General features: G+C 31.7%; 1 protein-coding gene across 8 annotated transcripts in view; it reads right to left on the bottom strand.

Moving 5' to 3' along the window:
* LOC130901979 (trafficking kinesin-binding protein milt) overlaps positions 1-15,673 on the bottom strand; it is a 91,998-nt gene that overhangs the window by 18,011 nt on the left and 58,314 nt on the right. For 6 of the 8 annotated variants that reach the window (XM_057813720.1, XM_057813723.1, XM_057813716.1 and 3 more), the window contains 3 exons: positions 10,187-10,291; positions 7,671-7,747; positions 5,665-5,914 (listed from right to left, as the gene is read on the bottom strand). In XM_057813720.1, the coding sequence (XP_057669703.1) occupies positions 5,665-5,914; positions 7,671-7,721 (301 nt within the window). In that variant the 5' untranslated portion in view covers positions 7,722-7,747; positions 10,187-10,291. Of the gene's footprint in view, positions 1-5,664; positions 5,915-7,670; positions 7,748-10,186; positions 10,292-12,136; positions 12,270-15,673 lie in introns of those variants that run through there. The other 2 variants (XM_057813717.1, XM_057813718.1) reach the window with 1 other exon arrangement.

Below are 15,673 nucleotides of genomic sequence, written 5' to 3' on the forward strand. Positions count from 1 at the left end.
AAAACAAATCAAAGAGTATCAAATTTATTTATAGCGAGATGAAATTGGGAATATAACAAAAGTTCTCCATAGAATATGAAAAGTAAAATAAATCTGATTTAAGAAACATTTTAATAAAAACTTCAAAATCAACATTATGAAGAAATATATACATAAAAATGTTCCAAAACGAGTTGATAGTTCGATTTAAAATTATGAGAAACACTCAGTATTGTTCACCACACAATACCTAACCAATATCTAACACCAAGACCTAACCTAAAAAATCAAGAAATATCTTTCGATAAAATACTTCAAACTGTTGCAATTATACCTAAACGTAGAAAAACAACTATCCAATAAAAGCAGATGTCCCTCAAGGCAGTATTCTTTCTTTTGTCGTTACTTTCTATGTACTGTATACAACAGACCAAACAGCGAAGAATAAAACTCTCATATGTGCACTTGCAGATGACACTGTCAAAAATGATATTCCAATATGGCCATAGAAGTTTGTTATTTGTTAATAAGTGAGCTAATGTCGTGTAATTTTGACTACAGAAGGATAGTCTGACAGATTTGGTTTGGTAGACCGTCCTATTCCATGCAATTGGTTATAGTCCGATACAGACCAAGACCTTCTTGGTCTTGGTTTTGCATGCGTGGTGTTGCCTTGCAGCCTAATATGTGGTATTGATCTTGCATGACGGTCTTGGTCTTACTAAAGAGTACAAGTGTACAAAACCATCTTATAAAAGCAGTTTAAAATATATCAAAATCTAAGAACGAGAATACATTATCAGCATCACTGGCAACCATACAGGATGTGGAATGTATATTTTTTATTTACATTAGATATATTTATTCAAAAATCAAATATTATTCATAATATTTTGAGGATAAATATATACATTTAGTGAGAACTAATTTGGAACATTATTGAGTAAATGTAAAAAAGTAAAACTGCAAGAGTCTTGCTTAAGTCTTGCACCACTCGGTCTTGGTCTTGCAAGCCTTTAGCTGGTTACGTTAGACCAGTCTCGTTCATCACTAATTTTCATACAGTTAATATTAGAGATAGAAACAGCGACACGTTAAGTGGTAAAGTGGAAAATAAAACGAATCAAAATCTCAAGTGACCTACGCGTTAAGAAAACACAACTGCCCACTTGTTATCACAGGCCACAACTATAAAATACTTAGGGTTAAATATGAACTAGAAGTTAGATAGTTAATATGAAAGATAGAAAACAGTATTCAAATAGACTTGTCCTATAGGAGCATGGATTTACCCGGGATCTATCTCTATCTACTCGCTATAAAAAGAAAAATTTATTTTTCTCTTTTGTCATGGCGATCCAATCAAAATAGAGTAGAAAGAAATACACGATAGAGAGTGGTATACCGATGTTCTTTCTCTCTATTCCGTCCGTTTCATTTTTTTACCATTTTCTCTCGCTGAAGTTTTGCTTTTTAGTTCAGAAGTTGGTGGTTGAGATGAAAAATCTTTTGGAATTTGGATTATCCAAAAAATATATTTTAAATTACCGTTTTTTGTTTGGAATGTTAATCCGATAACATAAAAAAATCGACTATTTGTTTACACATTCAATGACTTGTACTAAATTAGATGATTAGATAAGTAACTGTAAATTTTAAACGAAATTTATTATTATACGAGGTGTGGCTATTAAATAACGAGACTGGTTACGGAAAAGGGTTTTATTATAAAAATTATTCTACAATCGAATGCTCTCTTTCAATATACTACCCTCTCCTCGCCACACACCTTTCCATACGTTTTTTCCATTGATCGAAGCAGTGCTGTAAGTCTTCAATGGTAACGGCCTTTAGGAGCTCTGCCGTGTTTTTCTTTGCAACTTCCATCGACTCAAATCAGGTACTTTTCAAAGCAGATTTTATCTTCGGAAACAAAAAAAAGCCGCATGGTGCCAAATCTGGTGAGTACGGCGAATGTTCGAGCAGTGGAGTTCGCTCACTGGCCAAATACTGCTTCACATATAGCGCGTTATGGACATGTGCAAAATCCACGAGTTGTTCTTCCACAACTCGGGCCGTTTTTTACGAACTCGTTACCGCAGTGTTGCCAAAACTGACAAATAGTAAGTCTGGTTGACATTCTGACCCTCTGGAACCCATCACGATATCGTCGTCGACGAAAAAACACTACTCAAAAACATGCGCACAAGATAGAGTCCCCCCCCCCGCTATTCCAAAAAATAATTATAAAAATTTTTATCGGAGCACGTAATCAACTGAAATCATATTTATATCAATTAAATGAATATCAATTGACAATTTTTAATATAGTTAGTTAATGTTAGTTAACTGATTGAACAGTATCGATTTGCATAAAAATTTGGATTAAGGTTCTATTTACTCTCTCGTTTAAAATTGAGCTTGTATTTGATTTTTTAAGGCTGAAAACTACCCCTATTAGAAAATTTCATATATAAGTGAAAGATTAACTAAGCCTAAAACATCACCACAATGTGTATTCATCCATATATCAATAAGCATGTTCTAATTACTACAAAAATGGGCTTTTGGTTTTTTCCCCAAAGTCCAATTAAAAAATCTACAAAATGCTAAAAAAAGCATTTTGTACGTTTAAGCTCATCCCAATAATTTTTTTTCAGATCTTATTTTAAAAAAGGTTCACGCTAAAGGGGCTCAAAAAAGGGACTCTCACTCAATTTTTACCCTACAAAAAAATAAATCGGTAAAAGAGAAAAACCTAAAATTTTGTTCAAAAATAAGTATTTTAAATTAGTAAAACACTCAGAACATATTACAAGGACATAAATAAAGTGAAGTGTAGAGTGGCAACAATTTTTTTCAAAAAGGGTGGAGAGGGTGAGATTTTCACATTTTTTTCCAACGAAAAAATAGGAATCGACATTATTCTCTTCATAAGGGGGTCATCCCATGTGATGGGTTCAAAAAATAGATTTTTTTTTCATAAATTGCTTTCTTAACCGGTCTAGAACACGGTAGGGAAGTGATTTTTGAAAATTAGAAGTTGTTTTAAAGATACAGCAAGTAGAAGAAAGAGCTGTTCGGAGCGCTGAGTTGGCAGTTGGGGTCCGAACCTATTGTGTACCGTCGACTTTATATCTGGTCCGCCTTTTTATACATATATACATTTATATAAGTTTCTACAGGCTTAAACAATCTGCTTTAAAAGAGTTTCAAGAGGAGTAACTTGAGATTTTCATAATTTTAAATGGACTTGAAACTTTAAACGTGTTTTTCTCAAAACTGTGTTTTTCAAATTTTCCTCCATCGTATCTAGAAAACGGTTTGACCGAGTGACTTGAAATTTAAACGCATGGAATGAACTATTATCAATCGAAACTTTCCATAATTTCGATTTTTTTATAGCAAAAAACAAAATAACGTAAAATTCGCAACTTTTATTTCAAATGTCTACCAAAAGTTCAATTTATTGTATATTCATTTGATAATAGTCCATTCCATGCATTTAGGCTTACAGACTAGAACGCCGTTTTTTTGTTTCAGATAAGCCAATCAGCCGGAATCGTGGAGGAAGTGCGAGCTCATTTTTTCGGAGGCGGGGATGTTCAGAAAGCTGTAACTCAAGTTCTACTCAATATTTTTAGCTTAAAATTTATATTTATACTGTCGAAATATATGTTAATAAATGATAATAAACTTGAAGCTCTATCTATTTACTGGTCATAGAAAAAAAATCCTAAAAAATCCCTAAAAAACAGGCCGTCACATGTGATGACCCTCATAACTCGCTTAGTTTTGATGCTAGTAAAAAAATGCATTTGTTTTCGGATATTTTACGTAAAAACTTTATATTTTGGCGATTGAAAATACCAATCAACTTTTAAGAAGCAATAATTCCATTCGTACTGGATCTGCAAATATCATAAATATACAATTTTTTTTTATTTTTTTACAAGCTATAATCTTTCTATCGACAGATTTTTCGATTAAAATGCATATTTCTGCAGTTATTTGCCAAAACCGTCCGTTTGATAATGATGATAATGGACAATTTTAATCGAGAATAATTCGAAAAGTATTTTCTTCAGAAAAAACTTCACACAACAAAAGTTGCTTAGAATAAATCAATTTATCGATTTATGCACTTATTTTTAATGAAATATTTTTTACCCCGGAGAAGGGTGGCATTGACTCCCGGGATAGATTTTAAAATAAAGAGTTAGTAGAACTTGAATCCAAATTTTCATACAAATCGGTGCTGTACGGAATAAATACACGAGAAAATGGTCATTGACTGGATAAGTATGTTTTCTAGCCATCATACTAAACAGAATTTCGAAGGGAATTCAATTTTTTTTCCACGTTCTAAACGATTTTTATCGTTTTAAACAACTTTTTAAAAATCACTCCGAGGTAAATACGTTACCAAAATTTTTAGAAAATTGAAAATTGGTTTACGTAATGTATTGCTTAATTATCGACAGAATTTATGAAAAATAAACGCCTGTTTATGTGTTTTAAATGTTTTTTAGCATGTTTTATACAACTCTGAACTACTACACCTAAAAACTAATATGAAACATATTATTCGATTACTTACCACAATCGCAATTTTGAAATAAATAAGACAAATTGGTAGGTAACCTTGCATCAAATCTAAGCTTCACTTCACTTAAAATGATTTTTGTAAAGAACATGAGACACTAAAAGCTTCAGGGGAATCCCAAAACTGCTGTCAATATCCGGTGCGTTAGTTAGTTAGTTAGTTAGCCGTAAGAGCGCAGTTACGAGGGAGGTTTAAAATATTATTTCGGTTGGATGATGCGATTTTCGACATCAATCGGAAGGTTTTACCAACACTAACTTGTTATACCTTGTTGGTCCACTCAAAATTACTGAAAATTCCCGGTTTATTAGAAACTTCTCGTCGAATTCCCGGTTTTCCCTGCCAAATTCCCGTATTTTCCCGGTTTTGTTAAAGGGAGCTGTAAAATCATTTGTAAGACGTAACTTCATCTGGGTTTTTTCTTGGCTTGGGGATTAATATTATACCAGGGGTTTTCAGCAATTTTGGGCAGTAATTCAATCGTAGAATAGCGTTTAGTATGTGAATAATCAGCAAAACAACTTTGATTGGAAGTTCCATCATCATTGTTGGGGTTATTTTGTTTATAATATGCTTATATGATATTTAAGCATTCAATTTCCTGTTGAACTTCACTCATCGTTAGTGTTTTGATTGATGGGATATTCATTGGAAATTTATTTAGCATTTCTTTTTAATTTATTGTACGATTCGTCATCGTTTGTGGTAAATACTTCTGCTAAATGCTCTGCAAATAGATTTTTCCTCGTCGTTTCTAACCCATTGAAGATTTCTTCCACGTGCGTCTCTGATTGGAGGTACGTGAGTTTTTAGTTTTCTAGTACTTCCAAATTGAGTTATCAAACCGGTTAATAAGTTTTTTTATGCTTCCTATACCTAGTTTAGATTCCATAGAATTTGAATCAAAACGATGCAGAATTGTTGTAATAAACAGCTAACATTGTAACATGCAGAATAATAATTTTATCATAGAAATTTAAAAAAAAAACGTATTGAATAATTAATGTTATTGAGAAATATGAAAGAGATTGCAAAAAAATGTGATAAAACATTTTTTTATGGAAACAAAATATACTTACAAATCCGTTTGTTCATCAATTCCAAATTAACTTTCCCAGATGATCCGTTCTCGAAACCGACATCGTCCATATCGTTGGTGAGTATTTGTATGAGTTCAGTTTTTTTGTGTACTTCATGACTGAGTTGAGTGATTTTTTCGTGAGCCGCTTTCAGATCCGTTTCTAATGACGCCACTGTATTTTCTAGTTTGTTGTTATTTACCAGAAGTTCTTTACCGATTCGAGCTGTCAGTTCTAAATCCTTTTCTTTCTATTGAAAAACCAAACAAATATCGCATTAAATAGAAGGTAAGTAATGCTCGCGCAAACCAGTGTGTGTGTGTGTGTGTGATTATGGCTAGTTTGCGCTGAAAACGCTGAAAACAGAGCAGAATTTTCCTATAACTCCGATAGATGACTGCAGTAATGGTTATTTTAGCCCGCTCTAAACTATTCTTTGAGAATAGATTTTAAACAAACTTTCTATTAACCAACAACTGCGGTATTCACAAGGTTTTATTTGACATAGTAACTTATCTTACTTTTATTTTATATTGTATACATAGAAACGTTATCTCAATTTCGATTTATGTGTTTTTTGCAAGAATCTAATGGTCACTAACTGTCAATGTAACAATATAAGGTGTGCCAGCAAAATATTTAGATCGATCTTTCATTAACTGAAGTTTTCATTTTTTTGAACAACGTTTCCCCTTATCAAAGTTGTCCACTCTGGCAGGTATACGAGGCGGAGTAGTCATTTTCACTCTTGTTAGGTGGAAGTGTGTCATGGCTTTCAACTGGTCTGTCACCGTGTTTCTGGAATATTCACCATAGTTCCAAAATAACGAATAAAGGAGGAAACCATAATGACTCAAAACAAGATATTTGATTATTCGCAATCCTCTCAACAATGCACACGTTTCTTCAACTATTCATCTGTTCAGTTGCTGATATCTTCCGGAATGAGGTTGATCTCAGCTTTCCCATAATGATTTGTGCCAGCGGAAAACATGTCTCCGTTTTTGTGACACACCTAACCCCAAATCCAGCTTTATCTAACCAATTTTGTAACAAAAACACAACTCTACTGAAGGTTTTGTCAAAAATAATATCAGAGCTATACGAAATTGAAACTTGTACAAAGGAAGTACCAGTTTCACTACTTTCCTCATACCTGGTAAGTGGACGTACATTTTTTTATTATTTTGTCGATTACCATGAAGAATTTGGACAACCCTTTGATGACAACGAGACGGTGAACCGATGCCAAAACTGACTTCCAGGACTGCTTAAAACCGCTTGACATGATGCAATACAAAAGCATGCGTAGAAGAAGTTCAGCCGATTGTTTCATGCAAGATCTCTCACTTTATCGGTTTGGTGCCACTTTTTTTGCTTACAAACTGCAGCTTTAGAGAGAAATAAGTTTATAATCTGTTGATATCACGTTTTATTTTGCTTAGGAAGTTTTTATATATTTCTTCATCCATTCTCAACTAATTTTTCTATGTTTTCTCATCCAATTCTCCAGCAAAACTGTCCATCGGACTCCAAAAATAAAGGTAGCAACAGATATTGCCAGTGATGCACTGACCACTTTTTTCTTATTTATTTCAGCTCGTTTTGTTATTTTCATTTTCAAACTGTCCACTTATGGAATTTTGATCTTGCAAGGAATTGCATGGGATTTCTTGCATGTTGTCTTGCATCATGTCAGGCGGCCTTTAAGGAATTCGAAACAATTCTAGAAACGTATTTTTTAATCAAACTAATTTGAAGAATGTCACTCCAAAAATATGGAAAGTATAATAGGGACGGTAATTTGAAAATAAATGCTGGTTTTTTATTGTTTTTGGAGAATTAAAGAATTTATCCTTTCCAATTTTGGAGTACGAAAGTACAAAATTGTGAGGAATGGTCATATTCTTTTCTATTTTCAGACTACTGTTAATTGTAATTATTATCAGGATGTATCGACTGAAAGAAATTATGATTAAATTATTTTTGAATCGTTGAAAACTTACCTCTTCCAGAAGCCTAGTAACCGCTTCAATATCATCGTAGGTCTTTGTCATTTGGCTCACGCGATTGCTACATAGAACTGAAACAGACATATCGATTAGAGGCTCAAAGCCTCGAAATAGACCAACCCGGTCCACACAAAAATTGCCGCAATAGAATTGAGGTTTGTTTAAAAAAATACAAAAGAAATGACCCAGTCATTCACTATATGAATGTTATAAATGATGTTTCTCAAGTATTTACTCATAGATAAAATGGATGGATAAGATAACATAATTCTTGCAAAGATAAATTGATATTCATCATAACCTAATTAACAGGTTCATTATTACAAAGCAGTTAAATCGCCTTAGAACGTGAATTATTTTCGGTAAAAATGTTAATATGGAAAAAGTAGGACATTTATAAATAAACGGATAAACTTAATACATCGGAAAATGTTACAGCATATGATTTTACAAGCAGAATAACAGTTTTCCATGCAATTCGATGGGTTTACGCTGCTTGGGAACAAGTTCCCACAATAATGATTGTGAAATGTTTTATACATGCAGGATTTGACAAACTTGATGATAAATTGACTGAACCTAGTCTGCACCTCGGTCTGCACGAAAACTCCAATGACAGTGAAATATCTTTATCGGTTGATGTTCGGGAAGATTTATTTTCCCTCTATGAAGTTGTGAGAGCTGAGTTGAACTTTGCCTTGCATGAAAGTCAATATAGTCCAGTCATTTAAGGTAGTTCGAGGTACCCAGCTATAAAGTCGTTTAAACTTGTTCATTTGACATCCTAAAACTCCTCTCAAAACTCACATATAATTCGATGTGAGCAAAATCGGAGGTCAAAAGTACAAAAAATCGTTTTTTTCACATTTTTGGAAATAACTCGTTTTCTAGGGATTTTACGCTATTTAAACTCATTATCAATATTATAGAACATTAAATTCTCTACAACTTTTGTTTAAAACATTTTTTCATACGGTGATCCGTTTCTGAGATAGGAGGCGAAGCGCGCGCGCTTAGAATCCCGTTTGAAATCAACTGGTAGTCCCCACCAAAAAAATCTCTTATAAAGTTCATAAATTATTGATAAATATATAATTATAAATAATTTTTATTTCTTATTAACAATTAGATTATATTTAAATATTTTTTTCAGTAATGAACTTATCTATGAATTCTAAAATACTACTAATTTATTTCTGTCATTGAACAAGCACTAAGGGACATACTTTGATTAGATCCTAATTGTATTCTCATTTATGCTAATTACATTTTAACAAGTCTCCCACCAACAAGCGGAGCTGCTCATCAACATTTCAATCGTGTTTATTACCAAGTTCAAACTTGGTTAGGGCATGATTTGGGACCACAGGAATGAGGTTGGACAATGCGTAACGGGTTCCTAGAATCTGTCACGACAATCTTACCGCCTGGTTCAAATGAATTACTTAACACTATATTCTGTAACTGCGGGGTTGCAGTGTTCTTTAGCTTGTGGCAAGTGTAATGGACGAGCTTGTCTTAATGCTGAACCATATCAAACTAATGTTAATGAAGACAGGAATCATGGAAGAATTGGAAACAAATATCATTGAAGACGAAAACGGCCTTGGAATTTTAGAACTGCGGAAAGATGACGTCGATGAAGAAGAAAATTGAAATTAGAATTCATTGCCTTAATAATTATTTTTTATTTGTTTTTTTAATTTTAACAATCACAAATATATCGAATGACATTTCCAGGTACCATCCCGATTACATTCACAAGAGAAAAGATGAACAGGTATGTCCAGTTAATAGCTTAAGTTTCGCACGAGAATATGCAAACTGAAATGTCCAAAATTGGTAGTCCGAATTTTGTTTAATTACTTCAGATCAGAGAATACCTTTTATAGAAGAGATAGGGAGAGCCTTGCAATATAAGACCTTCAACAAATTTTGTCGATAGAAAAGTATACCAGCACCCTCAAAAGGTAAATATTGAAGTTTTAGACTGGGCTGCACGCAGTACTGGAAATACGAGGCATTATGAGCGTAAAAAATTAATTGTATGAAAACAAATAGCGAAATAAGTCGCATATGCCAATTTGAACAAAGCCATGAATATTGCGGATTTGCGGAAGGAATTGTTTATTAAATGAATAATTAAACGCAGTTTTCGACATTCTGACTTCATAAAAGTATACATCCATAATCCATATGTGACCCACGAGCGCTGTGATTTCTGAGATATTTTTTCTTCAATCTCTCTCAAAATATTATTCATATTTTTTATAGCTTCACTCAATTACGTACGACGTCTGTTCATTTTGATATCACCATTCGACGTTAGCACTAAACAAGTCTGAACGAATGATTCGTGGATACTCGCTACTTGACTAAATTAGTAGACCTGTCTGAACCAGGGGTTTTATACAGTACAAATACATAATAATTAGTTTTATTCGTGAAAAAATATTGGGTCACCAAATTTCGGATATTTGATTTATAGTATTATTACGATTATTACTTACGGAAATAATTCAAAGTTTCCCGGATTTGATCCGGCGATAACTTCAAATCGGCCTCGTCAACCTCGAGAGCCGGCGACGGTATAAACCAGTCTTGATTTTCGTAACCTGCAACAAATAAATACTAATGATATAAACGGTTTAGGAGATATTCTAATTTAAACTTCAGATTCATGTAACCAGGAGTGTTCAATACGTACAGAAAAGCTCCGTATTTTGAGGTTATGTTATTGGTTCATCAATTGTATTGTTTAATTTAATCTTAGTCCGCTATTTTTTATTTTCGTTGTTTTCATGTGCTTCTGACAGTGTTTTTAGTATTTATTAACAGTTTTATACGTGTCTAAATTTTAAAGGAAGTGTCAAAGTCTTCTATTTCGTAGAAAAACGATAGAAAAAAAATCGGTGGCTAGAACAATTAAATCTTATCAATCCCATATTTCACAATATAAATTTATCACAAAAAGTGAAAAACAAACATATAAAAGGGTTTTCTCCAAAGTTATCGAATAATTTTCAAAAGCAAAATGAAAACAAACCAATTAAAAAAGGAGATTTGACGAATATAACCTACAAATGGGCAATTTTTGATTGAGCAACTATCAGATTTTTGTTAGGACTAAAAGTTCTTTCTTATATTGTTTTACGTATGTGGGTCTTAGGCCATATGGTTTTACAAGTGTCTAAATACCACTATGCATAATACTATATTCCTTTGGCTTCATTAAATAGGTCCAAAATAATCAAAAAGTGTTTTCGATGTTAATTAAACCACCAAGTGACTTCAAGAACGTAATCTACAAATGCGAAATTTTTTAACGTAGATCAGATTTTTGTTAGGTTTGGTTGCTCATGCCCATTACCAAAAAATGTGAATGCCAAATCAAGTTAAGCTTAATTGACTATTTATTTACCGCAAAAGTGATTCTTCATTACAAAAAATTGTAAGAGAGGCAGGAAAAAGAGGATTGAACATAAATCAGAAAAATACAAAATATATGGAAATTGAAAGAAAGAAGGAATTTTGCCAACAAGAAACAGTGTATATAAATGACCTCATCTTCGAAGTTCATTGACACATTTACTTTTATACAATTATAAGCAACAAAAATGACACGGAGAAGAATTCATACGGGATATAGGGCATGTAATAAGTACAAAACTATAATGAATAGTAACCAAATTAAAAGTTAACAAGACTGCGATAAAACCAGTAGTTATATACGTCGCTGAAACAATGAGACTAACAAATATAGACAAATAACAACTAAAGTAAAAATTGGAAATAATGAATATGAGGACTTATGAACTATGAAATTAAGAATATATTAGAAAATGAGGATACGGTAAGTACAATTACAGCATAAAGAATACAATGGAAGAATGGATAAACGGCAGGGTACAAAGAAAATCATAGAATGGAGACCGAGCGAGAAAAGATTGCCTGGTAGACCAAAAAAAAAAAAGATAGAAAGATCAGATTGTGCAAAATATGCAAAATGTGGGAGTACGTGAATTGAACAAACAGATGCAGGACTCAGAAAAATGTTAGTTACCAATTGGTACGGAATCTATTCTAATAGTGACCCGCGAACAAAGCTATAGGATGATAAAGGATAAAGGGGACAATACACATTTAAATACGAATCAAAGTGATAGAAATAGAAATATTTTTTTAGGTTATAATTTTCAAACACATTAACATGAAATATAATCACAACATTAATAAATATTCAAAAATGACAGAAATCCTAAACTGTCAAACATTATCTGACGTACGTCATTCTTGTCAATTTAAAACAATTATTATTACTTACTAAAAATTCAAAAACGTTGAAATTATTCCAAAAATCAATAATATTAAGTAAATACAACACAACTCTTTTAGTAATAATAATAAATTTTAATAAAAATATACGTTAAAATATGAGAATTCTCTAAAATTCTAAATACCTATGTATCTATCACGAGTTTTAAATATCACATTATCTTGCACGCCCATGTTTACAATCTTGTATGTATATTGTACATTTATTTTCCACTGATTTGATTAAACGTCACCACAACTGTGATTTAAGTTTAGTTTGTTTCTTGTTTACATTCCATATTAATCTTTAAAGCAAAAAAAAGTAGAGATGGAAACGGATTCGTCGCAAAACAAAATTGGAATGTTTTGACTAGACTACATAAATGGGGAGAGCTGGTCGTCACTTCGACTAAGGTACTTTCACAATGCTGAAACTTTTCTATATATTATTTAATATATTTAAAGTAGAAAAATAAACTTTCGATAGGGTTAGCCCGGTCATATTGCAAATTTTTTATTTAAAAAAATGTATCTTCATAAATCTGGCTTTCGAGTATATTTTTAGTTAGACAATTTTGAGTATAAAACAAATTAACAAATTGCCAGATAAATTACATAAAAAATCGCATTTTTATACTATTTTTGGATACTTGATTGTTCAATACCCGATTCTTTCCACAATTGAGTGTTTTTAGAGGCAGTTTTCGAGTCAACTGTATATTTTTTCATATCTGAGAGACCAGTAGACTTCACCAAAGAATTAAAAAATATAGATTTTAAAGAAGCTATCCTTGAATTTCTAATTGAACATTGGAGTTCAATTAGAATAATTATGTAGTAGAAAATAATTCCATGATATCTACAATAAAAGAAAATTTATCGAATTTAGACCAAGAAGAAGCTGACACAAAAATCGTGTATCACATAACGAGAATGATGATGATACCAATATATTGATAAAAGCATCTAATGTAGATATCTTGATGATAATGTTAGGAAACATGGACCAATTATCAAGCTCATTATTGCATATTTTTATGGAATATGGTGTTGGAAATAAAAGAAGAATAATCAGATCTATATAATCAATTAGGACCATTACTATGATCCAGCTTACCAGCATTTCATGCACTGACGGGATGCGATGTCAATCCTTCTATTCATTTTTCAGACGAGCAAAAAAATCCTTTCGAATCCTTACCATAGCAAAAAGCATTAACTGGAAATGTTCATATCACCGGACGTAGTAATTAGATATTTAAAACAATCGAAAAATTTATTTGCCAAATTTATATGGTCAAAACAGACAACGTCAATGAAGCTCGATACTTCAAATTCATCTCAACATACAATGTAAATGATGAAAATGAACTTTTTATTGAAAAATATGTCAATTATGATGGGAGCATCCATACATTTCTTTTAAATCGTTGGACTACCTGATTTAAGATTAGTTTCTTGAGAACTGCTATAAGAATAATTGCTTCAGAATAGCAGTTTTAGAAATTGTCTTGAAAGGCTCTACATCTTTCAAAAATTACTAAGTATATATGTAAATATTAAAATAATGGTTATAATATGCAAAATATGCGTTTTACATATTTGGGTTTCCTTGGTGACGATGATTTTCTTTCTCAGATAATCACGAGGGATGAATTTTGGGAACAAGGTTAAAAATACAGGCGGTCAACTTTCTATGAAAAAGACAAACAAAAACTTGTGACACACTATAACGAGTACCTACGAAATTTCGGAAGCTATTTAGATAATTATTTGTATAGATTTTTATACAATGAATATTTTATTTATCTGTACAAGTTTTTTTAAAAAACTAAACTTAATTTGTGGAGATATCCCGTATTACAATGTATTCTATTTTGGTGTCCGGAAAATTTCAACTCGTTAAGTTTTCTCTAGAAGCTGAATAATTCTTGATTCTAACATATTATAATATTTATGTCTAATCTATCTGTCTATACAGGATGTTTTAAAAAAAGGATTACTAGAATTTATTTTTTTAGGTTTATTGTTTAATTCAATGTTAAAAAATTATGGGTACTCAATAATTGAGGGCCCTAGTATGAAACAAACAACAGTTTGAGTACCAGAACTAAAATAAGTGATCATCAAATTGTTGTTTGTTTCATACCAAGGCCTCCAATAGCTCAAATTCCATACTTATTTAAATTTGAAAAACAAGGATTTTTATGAGACGTTACAAGAAACGAAAGCCCTTATTCCCAATTTTTTTAAATGGGGTCTCACTTTCGCGTCAAAAAATTTTCGATTCACATAATTCTTACTAATTAATAATAATAATAATCTTTAATAGCTTTATCAATACTTTATACCAACATCAGTTATTACTTCATAATTTTCAAATCAAAATATTCCGAAAACGGTACACAGTATCGAGTTTTATCAAGAGTATCTTTGATTTTTAGTTCACTTAAAATTTTGATCAATTAATCTAATATTGAAAAAGTAATACTGGTACTACTTAGTACGAGTCGTGTAACTAGCGCCCTCTATTAGAATCAGACATAAAAACAAATTCATTGGACGTATCAGTTTTCAAAACATATTCGTATAAAATTTTTTACTGAGCAAACCCCAAATATTTTCCAGTTTTCTATCTATCTTAGACTCGATCATTTTTTTGAAACATCCTGTATAAAGCAAAAGTTCCCAAACTTTTTTTCTTCGTAAACCACTTTTAAAATACTTATCACTAGTTTAGTCAAAAAATCAGAAAATTACACTCATGTTGTAGAGCTTCCCGTGAACCTGGGAATCTCTTGGACACGATTTTTCTCGATTACCAGTAATCACCAATTTTTTTAAACTTTCACTCATCAAACGTAACGAAACTAATAAATATAATGATTTAATTGCTTCTAAAATTTACTAACAATATTATCGAAACGTGAGGTTCTTATATTTTAATTTTTGTGAGAACGGAATCTCAATTTCTATATTCGTTCAATATAAAAAATAGCACATACAATGATCAGATGAATCATTTATTTATTTTTGATCGACCTCTACAGATGCTATAAATTGTCCCACTTCTCTCATTGCTTCCATACATTCACCATAAAGAATTTCTCACCCAGTGAGAAATATCCGCCATTCTAGTTATTAGGCATGATAATCCAAGTCAACCACGAATTGTTACATGTCTATGTTCCGTATGGAGGACGCAACGACGATGATTACCGCGTAAATTCCACTGTTAAAACATTTATTGTAGTTTATCCTGATTATAATGGAATACGAAGTTTTAGAATACTGTTCAAGATTTACAGAAATTTGCTACGAAACAAAAATATGAAATCGTTTATAGTAATTTTATTGACTCGAGAATTTCTGAAGAAAATTGAAACCATCAATATTGTAATCCTAGTACGCGATGCTGATGAGTACCATAATTTTAAAAAATATTGCCGATATATTGAAATACGACAAATTATGCATATTTTTGAAAAGAAAATCGGAATAGTCAAAAAATTTCAATCCTGAAAAAATTGAAAAATTTTTAAAAATGCACCTGATGAAAGGTACGTTTGTTAAAACTTTTAAGAATCATTGTCACGTTCTTATTGAGCTGTATAACTCTTCTTCTAATCAATGAATACTATTTTTTTTGTGAACCTCGCAGATTTGTTGATGAAGTTTGAATT

The sequence above is a fragment of the Diorhabda carinulata genome, chromosome X, assembly GCF_026250575.1.
Source record: "Diorhabda carinulata isolate Delta chromosome X, icDioCari1.1, whole genome shotgun sequence".
Classification (NCBI taxonomy): domain Eukaryota; kingdom Metazoa; phylum Arthropoda; class Insecta; order Coleoptera; family Chrysomelidae; genus Diorhabda; species Diorhabda carinulata.